The sequence below is a fragment of the Apodemus sylvaticus genome, chromosome 1, assembly GCF_947179515.1.
Source record: "Apodemus sylvaticus chromosome 1, mApoSyl1.1, whole genome shotgun sequence".
NCBI classification, from domain to species: Eukaryota; Metazoa; Chordata; class Mammalia; order Rodentia; family Muridae; genus Apodemus; species Apodemus sylvaticus.
The window spans coordinates 87,750,471-87,766,301 of NC_067472.1; the positions used below are offsets into that span (position 1 = coordinate 87,750,471).

General features: G+C 37.8%; 1 protein-coding gene across 4 annotated transcripts in view; it reads left to right on the forward strand.

Moving 5' to 3' along the window:
• The window catches only part of Smg1 (SMG1 nonsense mediated mRNA decay associated PI3K related kinase), a 102,901-nt gene that overhangs the window by 55,759 nt on the left and 31,311 nt on the right, over window positions 1-15,831 (forward strand). For all 4 annotated transcript variants that reach the window (XM_052200586.1, XM_052200557.1, XM_052200566.1 and 1 more), the window contains 13 exons: window positions 254-401; window positions 644-803; window positions 2,288-2,408; window positions 4,825-5,073; window positions 6,151-6,435; window positions 8,256-8,400; window positions 8,511-8,649; window positions 9,764-9,994; window positions 10,102-10,279; window positions 10,789-10,950; window positions 11,497-11,714; window positions 11,924-12,078; window positions 14,079-14,301. In XM_052200586.1, coding sequence (XP_052056546.1) covers window positions 254-401; window positions 644-803; window positions 2,288-2,408; window positions 4,825-5,073; window positions 6,151-6,435; window positions 8,256-8,400; window positions 8,511-8,649; window positions 9,764-9,994; window positions 10,102-10,279; window positions 10,789-10,950; window positions 11,497-11,714; window positions 11,924-12,078; window positions 14,079-14,301 — 2,414 coding nt within the window. The remainder of the gene's footprint in view (window positions 1-253; window positions 402-643; window positions 804-2,287; window positions 2,409-4,824; window positions 5,074-6,150; window positions 6,436-8,255; window positions 8,401-8,510; window positions 8,650-9,763; window positions 9,995-10,101; window positions 10,280-10,788; window positions 10,951-11,496; window positions 11,715-11,923; window positions 12,079-14,078; window positions 14,302-15,831) is intronic.

A 15,831-nucleotide genomic window follows, 5' to 3' on the forward strand; every position in this document is an offset into this window, starting at 1 on the left:
TCAAGTTTTAGTCTATTTTTGAAAAACGTATGGATGTAAAAAGAAGGGGGAACATAGGTTGCTTGCTAGTGTTTGCACTTTTAAAGGCATGAAGTGTAATTTTATGTTAAATAATGATGTTTATAGTGTGATCTGAAATGCTTTATGTCTTCCTAAATTTAATGAAAGGGCGTTTTCATTAATGATAAGTACTGCCAGAATATAACCATACTTTTGTACATTAAGATCAAATTAATTTAATTAACTTGTTTAGATATGAAAAAGCTGCTTCCTAACATGCTAAGCCCAGACCCACGGGAGCTACAGAAGTCCATTGAAGTCCAACTGTTGAGAAGCTCGGTCTTCCTGGCAACTGCTCTAAACCATGTGGAGCAAGATCAGAAATGGCAGTCCTTAACTGAGTGAGTCTCTAGTGTATGTTGGCAGGTGGCTGCAAAGGGGTGCTGATTGGAACTATAGATGTGTTGTAAATACCCCTTAAAGTAAATGCTTTACCTTGCTCACAGTCTACTATATAACAGACTGCTTTTTCTTTCTATGACCCCTGATTTTTGTTGCCAAATGATAATGCCTTAGTGACTTGATAATAATGACTAAAGCTAAAGATCTTGTTAATTAATTGACAGCAAATACATTCTTTCAGAAATGTGGTAAAGTACTTGAAGCAAACCTCACGCATTGCTATTGGACCACTAAGACTGTCTACACTAACGGTGTCACAGTCCTTGCCAGTACTGAGTACTTTGCAGCTGTACTGCTCATCTGCACTCGAGAACACAGTTTCTAATAGACTTTCAACAGAGGTATGTAGATTATCTGTTGTTGGTTTGTTTTGGTTTTCATTTTTATTTTTACATTTTTTTAAAAATTTAGTTTATGCGTATGAATGTTTTGCCTGCATTCATGTCTGTGCACCACTTATATGTTTGGAGCCTTTAGAAACTGGAAGAAGGTATTGGATCCCCTGGTAGTGGAGTCACAGATAGGTGTGAGCCACTGTGGGTGTGCTGGGAATTTAACATGGGTCTTTTGAAAACAACAAGTGCTCTTAACCACTGAGCCATCTCTCCATCCCTGAAGTGTATTTTTGTGAGCATTTTTTCTGTGATAGTATAGATCAAAAATTTCATTTTCTCAGTTTTTAAGTTAGAATTTATAATTGAGTAAACTGGTGAATTTAGAAGTCTAAAATACATTTCTAGACAGATTTTTCTTTTTTCTTTTTCTTTTCTTTATTTGGTTTTTCTTTTTTTGTTGTTTTTTTCGAGACAGGGTTTCTCTGTGTAGCCCTGGTTGTCCTGGAACTCACTCTGTAGACCAGGCTGGCCTCTAACTCAGAAATTCACCTGCCTCTGCCTCCCAAGTGCTGGGATTAAAGGCGTACGCCACTGCCGCCCGGCTCAGATTTTTCTTTTAAGAATGATTTATTTTTATTTTATGTACATTAGTGTTTTATGTACATTAGTGTATATCAGTATGAGTATGTTTGATCCTGTATTGCAGCCAGTTGTAAGCTGCTATGTGAGTTCTGGGAATTGAACTTGGGGCCACTGGAAAAGCAGCCAGTCCCCTCAACTACTGAGCCATCTTTCCTGCCCCTCTAGACAGATTTTCATTTGTGGTAGTATAGGGCAGACAGAGGATTTTGGCCTTTTGGTTTTTCTTATAGGTAAATTTTGATTTGACTCTAAAGTGAGAAAGTTTGCAAAGGAGTTGCAGTCTTTGAAAATTATAGTATCAGTTTAATGCTTTTCTGAAATTCTGGTTTATAGTAAATACTCATTTTTACAAATGTACTTTATTAATAAATATACTGACAAATTGTATATAATATCCTGGATTTATTTAATAAATAAATTCTTTTCGGGTGTAGCTTAGGTTCTTTTTTAATGCTTTAATTATATACCATGATCAAGGCAGCTTATAAAAGAAAATATTTGATTTGGAGCTTATAGTTTCAGAGGGTTAGAGTTCTTGATGGCAGACCATAGGCATGGCTGCTGAGACCATAGGGTTTGATTTCCAAGTTGGAGGCAGAGAGTGAGAGACACTGAATGTTGAAACCTCAAAGCCTGCCCTCATTTATTCTACTCCTTCCACAAGGCCACATCGCCTAATCTTTCCCAAACAGTTCTATCAGCTGGGACCAAGTATTCAAATACATTAACCAGAGGTTGCAAGAGTCATGATGGAAGGTTGTAGGAAAGTTGGAATAGATCTAAAGGCTATAGTCTATCCTGAGCTCATTAGGAGAGATTGTTTTACGCAAGTTTTGTCTTTCTGCCAGGACTGTCTTATCCCACTCTTTAGTGATGCTCTTCGCTCATGTAAACAGCATGATGTGCGGCCATGGATGCAGGCATTGAGATATACCATGTACCAGAATCAACTATTAGAGAAAATTAAAGGTAAGGTCTTTGCCCCTTCCCTTCCCTCTTCTCATCTCTTGTACCAACCCCTTATGGACTTAATTATTGGCTTAATGTGTAGAGCAGGCTGGCTTCAAACTCAGAGACCACTTGCCTTTTAAATATTGGGATTAAAGGGATATGTTACCTCTTGGCCTGATTTTCTTTTTCTTAAACTTAGCTTCACTGAGATGTAAATTATACATTTAAGCATACAGTTTCAGTTTTCTCCCATCTTCCTCTTTGTACCCAGAAAGTCCTGTGTCTCTGCTGTTCATTTTCTTGCCATTGCCCCATCACAGAAGATGATTTGCTTCTATCACTGTAAATTAGATTTATCTTTGCTGTGTCTTTACATAAATAGAATTGTGCTTCATGCTACTATATTTGGTGTTTCTAACTTAAATGGTATTTTAAATGTTTTTCCATGTTAACTTGTTAGTAAAGTGGAACTTTTTTATTTTCTAGTAGTATTCCACTGTACGGATGTGCCACCATTTGTTTATTTTTCCATTATCTGGAATGTTTGTTCTCAGTTTTTCTAGTTGGGTAGCTAAGCAAGAAGCTGCTATGAACATTTGTATTATTGTTCATGTTGCTTCGGCTAAAACCTGACAATTTAAGGAAAGAAGGGTTTATATTGGCTTAAAGTTCAAGGTAGAGTTCATCATAATAGGGAAATCATGGAGACAGAAATGCAAGGTAGCTGGTCACATCTGCACCAGGAAGCAGAGACAAATGCTAATGCTGAGTTTGCTCTCCCCCTTTTCCCCTTTTTGTTCCCATAGAGCAGTGCCTATACTGTTTCTTGGTGAGTCTTCCCATCTCAAAAGTTAAACCTTTCTGGAAACACCCTCACATATGCATTCAGAGGTCTATTTCTGTGGTGACTTCAAATCCTGCCAAGTTGACAGAACAAACTGTTAACTATATTTGTGTTCAATACTACAGTCAAAACTTAGGGCTGTGTTTCTCTTGAGTTAAAAGTATAGGAGTAAAATTGTTTCATTATTGGGTTCAACTTTGTAAATCAGTATTTCTTAGACAGTGGTTATGCCTTTTTTATTTTATTTTTTTAGTATTTACAAATGTTCCAGTTTGTCTCTTGCTTTTTTTTTTTTTTTTTTTTCAGTCACTGGGCATGGTATAATTTTACTTCATGGTTTTAGTTTATAGTTCTCTGGTGATAGTGCATTTCCTCATCATTTTCTTTCACTGATGCTATTGTGTGCTTTGTGTTTCAAATGTCTTTTGACATCTTTTTCCTACTTTTCTTTTTTATTGGGGGAGGAAGCAAGGTCCTCCCTGTAGCCCTGGCACTTGCTATTCAGTCCAGGCTGGCCTTGACCTCACAGATATTTGCCTGTCTTTGCTTCCTGAATATTGGATTACAAGTATGACCAACATGCATGGCCTTTTCTCTGTTTTTGACAGGGTCTCATTGTGTATCTCTGGTTGATTTTAAATCAAAAGTAGACCAGGCTGTTCTTGAACTCAGAGATCCAGTGCTTAGATTAAATGTGTATGCTCCCATGTCCAGCATTTTTTGCCCATTTTAAATGAAGTAATAAGACTTACTTATGTGTTCTTCAGCATTTAATATGTGCTACAAATGTTAAGGATTTTTAAATGCTTCAAATGAAACATTAGAGAATGAGTATGCAAATTTTATGACTTGCTTTTTTTTTTTTTTTAAGGAAAAATGTCTCTTTCATTGCCATAGAGTAGTACCTTGCCCCTCAGTCCTATAGTTTTAGTTGACTATATGGTGACTAAAATTACTGAATTAATCTTAAGTATTAAATGTTAAATGTTAAGTAAATCCCCTCCCCTCCTATCCCCCCAGACATAGTTTCTATGTATAGTCCTGGCTGTCCTAGAACTCATTCTGTAGACCATGCTGGCCTCGAACTCAGAAATCTGCCTGCCTCTCCCTCCCAAGTGCTGGGATTACAGGCATGTGCCACCACTGCCTGGCAGTATTTACCATTTTTAAAATACGTTTTTTATTTTATGTATATGAATGGTTGCCTGTATTTGTATATGTATACCATGTGTGTACAGAGGCCCAAAGATGGTGCTGTATCCCCTAGAACTGGGATTGCAGGTAGTTGTGAACCATTGTGTGGTGGTGGGACTACAACTGTGCCCTGCAAGAGTAGTAGCAAATGTTCTAAACTGACAAGCTCTCCAGTCTCTGATAAAGGCTCGTTTTGGAACAGTTCAGATGTTACAAGGTTAATTTCTTGTAGAGAAATTTTCACTTTATTTGGTTGTGTTTCTTTATGCTAAGCATTGTGCTAGTTGTTGGGGTTTGAGGGTTAAGAGATGGTGAAGAAGAATATGCTTCAGAAACACTGTCTGGAGTTAAATGAGTTGGGAAGCATTTTCTAATGAAACATCTTCTTCTTTCCAGAACAAACAGTGCCAATTAGAAGCCATCTCATGGAATTAGGTTTGACAGCAGCAAAATTTGCTAGAAAACGGGGTAATGTGTCACTGGCAACAAGACTGCTGGCACAGTGCAGTGAGGTTCAGCTGGGAAAGACAACCACTGCCCAGGACTTAGTCCACCATTTTAAGAAATTGTCCACTCAAGGTCAAGTGGATGAAAAATGGGGGCCTGAGCTTGATATTGAAAAAACAAAATTGTTATATACAGCAGGTTAGTAAACTATATGTATACTTCTGTGCGTAATATAAAGAAGTTTTTTAGAAAAAAATATTTCTGGCTTTTTTAGAACATTATTTATGATATGCTGGTGTTTTATAATTGATATTTAATAGTAGTTTCAAAAGAATGTAAGTTTAATAGAGTGTTCTTCAGTAAGACATGTTTTCAAAGATCCTCGATTATGCCTGGATTCAATTGCTTCCTTTTGGGGAAAGTGGTGTCTACTTATTTGTATTTGTAGGAGCAATGCCTACATATAAGTTCAGTTCATGTGTATGTACATGTATGTGTGTGGGCCAAAGGGTGACAGTGGATGTCCTTGATTTTTATCTATCTCATATTACCGAGGCAGGATTTTTTTCACTTGAACCCATTATCCCTCTCAGAGTCCTAGGGTTAGGCATTCTGTCATGCCCACCCAGCCTTTATGGGGATTCAAACTGTAGTCCTCAATGCTTACACAACTACCATTTAATCCACTGGTCCATTTTCCCAGCTCTTGAATTTTTTATTATTGTTACTGTTAACAACTTTCCTTGCTGGCCTGAAACCTGCTATGTCAAGCAGGCTGACTTCTACTTCCTGAGTATTGAGATTAAAGATGTGTTACCACGCCTGCTCGGCTTTATGGTATTCTGTTTTATCTTGTCTTAGTTTTTGTTACTTTATGTGGTGAGTGTGTGTGTGTGTGTGTGTGTGTGTGTGTGTGTGTGTAATCTCACATATGTGCCTGGAACCCACAGAGGCCTAAAGGTGCTGGATCCTCTGGAACTAGAATTGTAGGAAGCTGGTTGTTTGTTATTTGTTTTTTTTTCTAAACAGGTTTTTCTGTGTAGCCTTGACTGTCCTAGAACTGTTCTGTAGACCAGGCTAGCTTTGAACTCACAGAGATCTACCTGTCTCTGCCTCCCAAGACCTGGAATTAAAGGCACACGCCACCGTTTTGAATTTATGTTTTTAAAAACAGAAAAATAAGTAATTACTTCATCTTGAAATAAATTCTTTTACCATTAAGGATAAAATATTGGTTTTATATGTGTATGTGTTGTTTTTTTTCTTTTTCTGTAGGACAGTCAACACATGCAATGGAAATGCTGAGTTCTTGTGCTATATCTTTTTGCAAGTCTGCGAAAGCTGAATATGCTGTGGCTAAGTCAATTCTGACCCTGGCTAAATGGGTCCAGGCAGAATGGAAAGAGATTTCTGGACAGCTGAGACAGGTGTACAGAGCTCAGCAGCAGCAGAACCTTTCGGGCCTTTCTACTTTATCTAGGAACATACTTGCTCTAATAGAGCTCCCATCTGCTAACACAGTTGGAGACGAGCACCCTCGGATTGAGAGTGAGTCTACAGGTAGGATTTCATTCTTCATTAGCTTTAAAAATACCAATTTCATAAGTGTAAAATCAGTGTTATGCTAGCTATGATTTGCCACAAAAAGTTCAACTACAAAAGCATGTTACCTGACAGTAACCTATTGTTGTATGTCTAATCTTTGAGGCACAAGTTGCTTTCTTGACTTAGAGGGAGAGACTTTTTACCTGGATTCATGAAGGAGTGAGTGTCAGGAACAGTAGACATGTAGCAATAGCTTTTATTATGTTACACTTGGTTGTTGGAACATATAAAGTATAGAAAGACTTAAGTGTCTTATTCTGTCTGACACTGGCCAAGAAATGGATGGTTGATTGATCTAAATTTTTTTTTTCCGAGGAGGTTAAGGGTGTTAAGAGATTGAATCCGGGCTTTTGGGCATGCTGGTTATAGGTTTATTATCACACATAAAAGGAAAGGGGAAATTTCCAATTGTGTCCCATAAACAATGCTCCTGTGAAACTGCAGTACGTCTTCAGTGCTTGTTGCTTTGACAGCAGGAGGGCTGTTCATTGCAGAGCTGTGCTCTAGGTAAAGGATCCATACTTCTATAACTAGAATTTCCCCCCCAGAAAACCTCTGCCCCTCTTGTGGGGTCCAATGGAAAAGCAGTTTTGTTTGTAGGGTGTCTTCTGCAGGAATGAGCAACAGGTCATAGCTGTGTGGAATTAAATAAACTAGCCAACAGACACACTATGTAAACCATTTTAGCATATTAGGGAAAGCTACTACCAAGCTCCATCCTCAGTTTCCGGTTTGTTTTGTTTTGTCCACCCACCTCCCTTTTTTTTTTGTTTTGTTTTGTTTTGTTTGTTTGTTTGTTTTTGTTTTTGGTTTTTTTGAGACAGGGCTTCTTTCTGTGTAGACCAGGCCGGCCTAGAACTCAGAAATCTGCCTGCCTCTGCCTCCCAAGTGCTGGGATTAAAGGCGTGGGCCACCACCGCCTGGCTTTATATTTCTTTTGAGACTGTATCTTCCGTCCTACAGAGCCTAGCTGGTCTCACACTCAAAACTTTCCTTGAGTTTTCTAATGCTGAGTTATAGGGAGGTGGCACTGTCTCCCTCCGCTGACCCCACCTCCCCCTAACCCCCCATGCTTGTGTATTTTACTGATTATAGACTCTGCATCATGCATGCTATGTAGACATTCTGCTGACTTACATACATAGATTGGGAGATAAGTAATCTTTTAGCTGACACAGGAAATTATACTTCCATTTTGTTTTTGCTTGGGGTTTAAATTACATTTTGTTTTTGTTCCACTAGTTTTTAAAAAACTAATTCTAGTGTATATGTTAATCGGGTCTTGATATTCATTAGGGATAGGTCTTAAAATCAGTGTAAGTCATAGCATATGAACTCTCTAAACCAGACAGTTTTCTCGGTATTAGATGGAACTAAAGATCTGTCGATCCTGCAGGTCTCTGGTATGCTTATCACCTGTTCATTCTTTTTCTAAATGCTAAATATGATTCTATTCATGTGGTATTTAGCCACTCAAAAACATGACGTAAGACATTCTACAGCATGTCTGACACCTGAACTGTTGCTAAAGATTAGTGACATTAAAGGTACAAATGTTTCCACAGATGCTTATGAGAGCTGATGGAGAGGCTGATGTCTTTTAATATAGTCACATTGCAGAAAAGTATCCAAATTTTGGCCATAATAGATTATGTACTGTGATAATGTTGGGTTTATTGTTTGTTTATAAATAAGGTCTTAACAGGTCAATCAGAACACCATTACATATTTCTGAATGTAATACTGAGCTCTTGTTATTTTCCCTATCATGGCAGTGCATATTGGAGTTGGAGAACCTGACTTCATTTTGGGACAGTTATATCACCTGTCTTCAGTGCAGGCACCTGAAGTAGCCAAATCTTGGGCAGCATTGGCTAGTTGGGCTTATAGGTGGGGCAGAAAGGTGGTTGACAATGCCAGGTATGTATGTTTCAATGTACAGTTGATATAACCCTCTCCAAATGGAGATATAAAATGTTATTGGAAGAGTTCAGTGGCTGAAATATTTGATGACTTGTTTATTTTTATAGTCAGGGAGAAGGTGTTCGTCTGTTGCCTAGAGAAAAATCTGAAGTTCAAAATCTGCTTCCAGATACTATAACTGAAGAAGAGAAAGAGAGAATATTTGGTATTCTTGGACAAGCAGTATGTCGGCCAGCAGGAATTCAGGCAAGGAAAACAGGATACAGTGGATCTGGGAAATAATGCCAAGATTCCTGTTGCAACTCACAGTTTTTGAGGGAATTGGCTACTTTACTAAATTTACTTTTAGTGAGTGAGGTTTACACTGTTACAAATAAAATCTCCTGACTTTTAAGATGACCCAAAGATGTCTTTTTCCTAAGATCATAATTTCCTTTTTTTTCTTTTAAAGATTTACTTATTTTATTATATATACATACGCTGTAGCTCTTTTCAGACACTCCAGAAGAGGGTGTTAGGTCTCATTAAGGATGGTTGTGAGCTACCATGTGGTTGCTGGAATTTGAACTCAGGACCTTCAGAAGAGCAGTCGGTGCTCTTAACCACTAAGCGATCTCACCAGCCTAAGATCATGATTTCTTAGGTCCTGTTGAAAATAGGTTAAGTTCATTTTATGTAAATTAAATTTTTCTTAATTACTCTTCCTATCTCGTTAGATTCTTGTTCTAGTGGTTTAGTCACGGGTAAAAGGGGGACATGTAAGGCTCTTTACAGGACTACTTGGGAACTTCCACAAGGGGAGACACTCTCACTCCCATCCCCACCCTTGGTCTATGCATGTGCATTTAAGATTACATAAATGACTTTGGACAGTGGTTCCCTTGTCCTCAAAGTGTCCTGTAAGTTTTATAGTTTCTGTAGCTGTTGAATATGTAGATGTATTTGTCAAAGGTGTGGGTTTTAATTGTAAAGCTAAATTCTGTTGCCTGAATTCTATTCTAAAAGTTGTATCTACGAGTCTCTGTTAAAATTTTTGTGAGGTGTATTTATAATACTGTAAATAGAGTAGTGCTTTTTGTTCATGTTCTGTTTGTTTTTTGACATCCCTTGAATAAATTTTTCTACAGGCAGAATATTATTTTGTAGTTTAGAAGCATTTAAAAACAGAAAACCTCAGTAGTCTTTTATCTTTGCCTAATTGGCTATATTAATAAGCATATTATAAAGAGAAGCTTAGGATTTAGTATTTGGAATTATTTGGTGTATCATATATGAGAAAAACGTTTCCATATGATAGTCATATCATGTATTTTCCTTCCTTTTCATGTTAAGTGAAAATGCCTACTTTTTTTTTTTTTAGGATGAAGATATAACACTTCAGATAACAGAGAGTGAAGATAATGAGGATGACGACATGGTTGATGTTATCTGGCGTCAGTTAATATCAAGCTGCCCTTGGCTTTCTGAACTCGATGAAAATGCAACTGAAGGTGTTATTAAAGTGTGGAGGAAAGTTGTAGACAGAATCTTCAGCCTGTACAAATTGTCTTGTAGTGCATATTTTACTTTCCTTAAGCTAAATGCTGGTCAGGTAGGTTGCACAGTATTCTAAGGGAATTCATTTGGATTTTTTTTTTTTTTCTATAGACAAGAGTGGTAGCAGAAATGGTTTCCTTATCTCCTTAATTTTTCTCTTAGGTTCTGTTAGACGAGGATGACCCCAGGCTCCATTTAAGTCACAGAGCAGAGCAGAGCACTGATGATGTGATTGTGATGGCTACCCTGCGACTGCTCAGATTGCTAGTGAAGCATGCTGGTGAGCTCCGACAGTATCTGGAACATGGCTTGGAGACAACCCCTACTGCACCGTGGAGAGGTATTGGCCTAGGGAAAATGCCCTGTTTAGGAATTATGTTTCTGAGTGGTATAGAAATAGTTTCTCTATGTTCTGTATTTGAAAATGTTAGCGAACAGCCATGCTGGTTCATAGGACAATCAGGACTTTTTCCTGTCTCATGAAAACCTCTCCTTCCTATCTTGTAGAGAACTGAGAGGCTAGAAGGCTTCGCTTTTCATTATCAAAAATCAGTTTTGGAGAGGGTGGGGAAAATAAGTTTAGAGGGCATAGTATAACCTTTTGACACAGTTATTTTATCTGCCTTCTTTGAGGCATATGCTGAACATTCAATGCTTTAATTTCTCTGGACTATGATTATAGTTCCACACTAAACAGACTTGTAAAGCAAAAATGATTTCATATGTGTCTTTGGCACCACAGAGAGAACTTAGCCTTTAAGATCTGTGCAGATACTGACATAATCAAGCTTTATCCATTTGCATTTCTAAAATTCATAGTTTTAGTAACTTTGTTTTCTTCTCCTGAAGGCATTATTCCACAGCTTTTCTCACGCTTAAACCACCCTGAAGTGTATGTACGCCAGAGTATTTGTAATCTACTTTGCCGTGTGGCCCAAGATTCCCCACACCTCATATTGTATCCTGCAATAGTAGGAACCATATCACTTAGCAGTGAATCCCAGGCTTCAGGTATGCAACAGTAAAATATATTTATTTACTTGGAACAGAATCTCATTGTGTCATCCTCAGTGACCTGGTATTCACTTTGTAGAACAGAGTGGGTTTGCACTAAACAGAGTGCTGGGCTTAAAGACATGTGTTCCTTTGCCCAGCTAAAATACTGGTACTTTAAATTATTTTACCAGTAATTTTTAAGTGTCTTTTGGGTGAGTGTTTTTTATTAGTAATGGCTCTGACTTTATGAGGTAGCTACTATGTGTCTATGTGTTTTGCATGTTATTTACTCCTTACCATACCCTAGGAGCTAAGCATAGAGCTATTTAAGATAAACATTAGAGAATGCTCTTCCCACTCTAGGGAGGCTTTCTGTTTACTTACCATCTTTTCCCAGCTTTCCTCCAGTAGTTTGTAGTATTTGTAAACATACATGAAAAGTACACCTTGTAAAAGTGCAGAACACCGTAATCTTAAGTTTCATACACAGTACTGTGAAGTAGTGTTTTCTTGTATTCCATACCTAGTATGTGCATGTATTCCTGTTGCATCCCACTGTAGGAAATAAGTATTCCTCTGCAATCCCAACTTTACTTGGAAATATTCAAGGAGAAGAACTGCTGGTTTCTGAATGTGAAGGAGGAAGTCCTCCTGCTTCTCAGGAGAGCAACAAAGATGAACCTAAAAGTGGTTTAAATGAAGACCAGGCCATGATGCAGGATTGCTACAGCAAAATTGTAGATAAACTGTCCTCTGCCAACCCAACGATGGTTTTACAGGTACAAGAAAACTGATTTGTTTGTTATAAAGTAATACTCATTGCAAACCCCCTCCATCACTCTTAAGAGAACCAAAGCTTTACAAATATTGGAATTGGTCTCACTAATCTATATTGATAGTGTTGCTGCTGAATTTTTGAGAAATGAGCATTACCTCTGTATTAATTGGATGCTGCTTTGTGAGCTATGTGGATGTGTTGTGTCTGCAGGTCCAGATGCTTGTGGCAGAGCTACGTAGGGTCACTGTACTCTGGGATGAGCTCTGGCTGGGAGTTTTGTTACAGCAGCATATGTATGTCCTGAGACGAATTCAGCAGCTGGAGGATGAGGTGAAGAGAGTCCAGAACAACAACACCTTGCGCAAGTATGTCTTCACTCCTTTGCTGCAAAGATGAGGATGCTGCTTTTGTCTTTTAGATTTATTTGTTTTATGTGTGAGTGTTTGCCTGCTGGTATGTATGAGGACCACGTGTTTACCTGATACCCATGGAAGTCAGGAGAGAGCATTGGATCTCCTGGAACTGGAGTTAAGGATGGTTGTGAGCTGCCATGTGGGTGCTGGGAACGGAATCTGGATCCTATGTAAGAGCAGCTGGTGCTCTTAAATACTGAACCATCTTCCCAGTGCTCTCCCTAGTTTTTTCTTGTTAATGTGTTAATCAGCACATCAAAATTCATAGTCTTAACCATTTTTTAACTGTACAGTTTAGTGCTTAAAGTACTGTGCCTTCATTCCGACTACCCTCTGCTAGAATAATTTCTAATCTCAGATAGGCTCTGTACTTAGTAATAAACTTTGCTCTTCATTACCTCTAGTTCTTGTTTCTTGCTCTTGTTTTATGAACTATTCTGCTTTAGGTGTCTCATTGGTGGAGCTTGTAACTTTTTCACTTAGCCCTAGGTTTTCAAGATTTACCTTGCTATAGCATACACCTGTTTCTTACCATGATTAGTGAACAGTACTGCATTGTATAGATTCTCTAGATTAGGACATTTTTATCATTTATGTATGTGTGTATGGTGTGCATCTGTACAGAGGAAAGCTTGTACAGTCGGGTTTTCCTTTTACTGTGGAAGTCTTGGATAAGCGTAATATCTATTGGTTATCAGCAAATACCCTTACCAGCTGAGCCATTTTGTCAGCCCTCATAAACCAGATTTTACTCTTTGATTCATCTATTAGAGACTTGTGTTTGTTTTTAGCTGTGTGACCAATGCTGCTCTGAACATTGGTGTTTAGTAACTGACTGAATCCTTGGATTATTCTTATTCTGTATGTTACTTGATAAATTTACTGACTAATGTGATTATCTTGTTAAGCCAAGGAATCTTTTCCTCAAAGATTGTGCCATTTTCTGTTCCTATTTTCAATGCATGAAGATTCTGTTTTTTCCCTATCTTCGCCAACATTTAATTGCATGTTTGTATATACATGCATGGTGTGTATATATGCACGCCATGGCCTTCCCAAAGGGGTCAGAGGACAACCTTGGGTGTTGGGCCTCATCTTTCACCTATTTAATGCAGAAATTCTCTCACTCCCACCTGCTTTCTGCTGTGTACATGAGGCTAGTTGGTCCATGAGCTTCTGGGGATTCTCCTTTCTTTACCAGGGATGATCTCTCTGTCGTGTTGAGATTACAGGCATTCTCTCCACTTTTTCTGCCTTTCATATGACTTCTGAATATTCTAATTCTAATCCTCATGCTTGTGTGGTAGACTTACCTACAGAGTGATTTCTCAGCCATCAATTGGCAGTTTGCTGGGAGCTCTGTTCACAGTCCTCATGGATTCTAACTTCTTTGTCATTGTAGTTTTCTTTCGTGTTTTCCTAATGAGTACTAACTTGTAGCTTCTTTTTGTAACTATTGAGTGTGTATCTTTAAAGAATGTTGAATTAAGTTTGCTGTTGAGATGTGGGATTATAAAAAATGTCTGGGTAAAACCTTGTAGATGTATGATTTGCAAACATTTGCTACTATTTTCAGTCGTCAGTTTGGTCTGTATGGTACCATATTCAAGGAATCACAGTTAAATCTATTGTAAAGATCCTTTTCTCTTAGGCTTTTCATAAGGAGTTTGATAGTTTTAATTTTTCTGCATCTGTATATCTGGTCCATTTTGCATTTTTTTTTACTTATGATTAAGATTAAGGCTCAGATAATTTTCACCAACAAAATTGAAAGGCAAAGCTGTCTCTTACTGATTTTTTTTTTTTTAAAACAGCATCAGGTAGTAAGTTAATTTGTCCATATTTTACATATGTTTTTTGATACTGTTTACTCAACAATTGATACATTTAAGTTATCTCATGTTTATCTTAAAACTTATAATAAATTTTTGAATGAAAATGTCTTTGGTCAGAGAAGAGAAAATTGCCATCATGCGAGAGAAGCACACAGCACTGATGAAGCCCATTGTGTTTGCTTTGGAGCATGTGCGGAGCATCACTGCTGCCCCTGCAGAGACACCTCATGAAAAGTGGTTTCAGGATAACTATGGTGATGCCATTGACAATGCCCTTGAAAAACTAAAGACACCATCAAACCCTGCCAAGCCTGGAAGCAGTTGGATTCCTTTTAAAGAGGTACAGAGGAGTTGTAAAAGTGATGTTAATGTGGAAAGACATGAGACAAATTTAAAACAGCATACTGACTTTGGAACACAAGATGAAAGTTTTATAAACCCACTGAAGTTATCTTGTTTCTATGTATTGGTCAATTAAGTGGAGAAAAATATTTTAATTATTTTGAGAGTCTGGGGCATGGAAGGCAGGGAAGATGGCAAACACTATGCCTTCATATACTAGGCATATCCTGTAAGGCTGCTGCTTATCTCATAGGAAGGAAGTTTTTGCCTATAGTTTTTAAGGGGACAAGTAGGTGTTTCATTTTTCAGGTTCTGCATCCCAAATTTGAAATGCTCCAAAAATCTAAAACTTTTGTAGCAATACTCAGTGGCTGTGGTAAGACTAATGCTGATATTTTAAAATCTGATGATCTCTGAAGTCTGAAGCGTCCTGAGTAATAAAATGGATTAATATTGACCTCTTTTGTCATCAACATAGTAATGTAATTTACTGATTGGAATGATTTGAAGAATCAGATATTTGAGAATCTTTGTCTTGTTCTCCTTAATTCGTTTTCTCTGTGGTCTTTTTTTTTCATAGCAATGATACCACCAGTCAGAGCATCTTTGTATTATACTTTTCCTTGTTTTTCTCCTTTCTCTGATACTTAGAATTTTAGCTGGTTTCTTTGTTGGGCTTTACTATCATGGAAACAAGAATACATAAATCTAAACAGACGTAGGAATAAAAGTGCATACAGCTTTAGTAGATGAAAACTGCTAATTTTCCATTTACTGCTAACTGCCCATTGGGCATGGTAGTTGTGCTTACTTTTAATCCCAGCACCTAGGCAAGAAGAGTTAGACAGATCTTTGAGTTCAAGGCCAACCTAGTCTACAAAGTGAGTTCTAGAATATCTAGGGATGATACAGAGAACCCTGTCTGGGAAGGAAAAAGAAAGAAGAAAAGAAAAACTAACCTAAAATACCAACCAGACCAGAAAACTAATACAAACTATGATGTTTGATTTTACAAAGTTTCTCTGTATAGCCCTAGCTGTCCTGGAACTTCCTCTGTAGACCAGGCTAGCTTCAATTGTAGAGAGAGCCACCTACCTCTTCTTCCCACATCCAGCTAACTATAGTGTTTCTTATGCCCAGTCAGCTTATTAGGTAGGACCAGGTTTTTGTGGTTAAAGACAGTTTCTTACTTGTTTTTATTAGTTAGAAACCTGGAGGAGATGTGTATGAAATAAATCATTGAGAAAAGTTTTAAGAAAAGTTTAGGCTGGAGAAGATGGCTCATACTCTCCCAAAGAACCTGGGCTTAATTCCTATCCCCCACATGACAGCTCACAACTGTCTATTATTCCAGTTCCAGGGGGCCTGACATCCTTACAGAGACATACAGGCAGGCAAAACACCAATACATGTAAAATAGAAATAAATCTTTTTAAAAAAAAGTTGTAGTTGCATGTTGATAGCATTGGCTGTCAAACCTAAGGGGTGTTGTATGTCAGTGAGCACTCTTCTGTTCCTGAAATTTTCT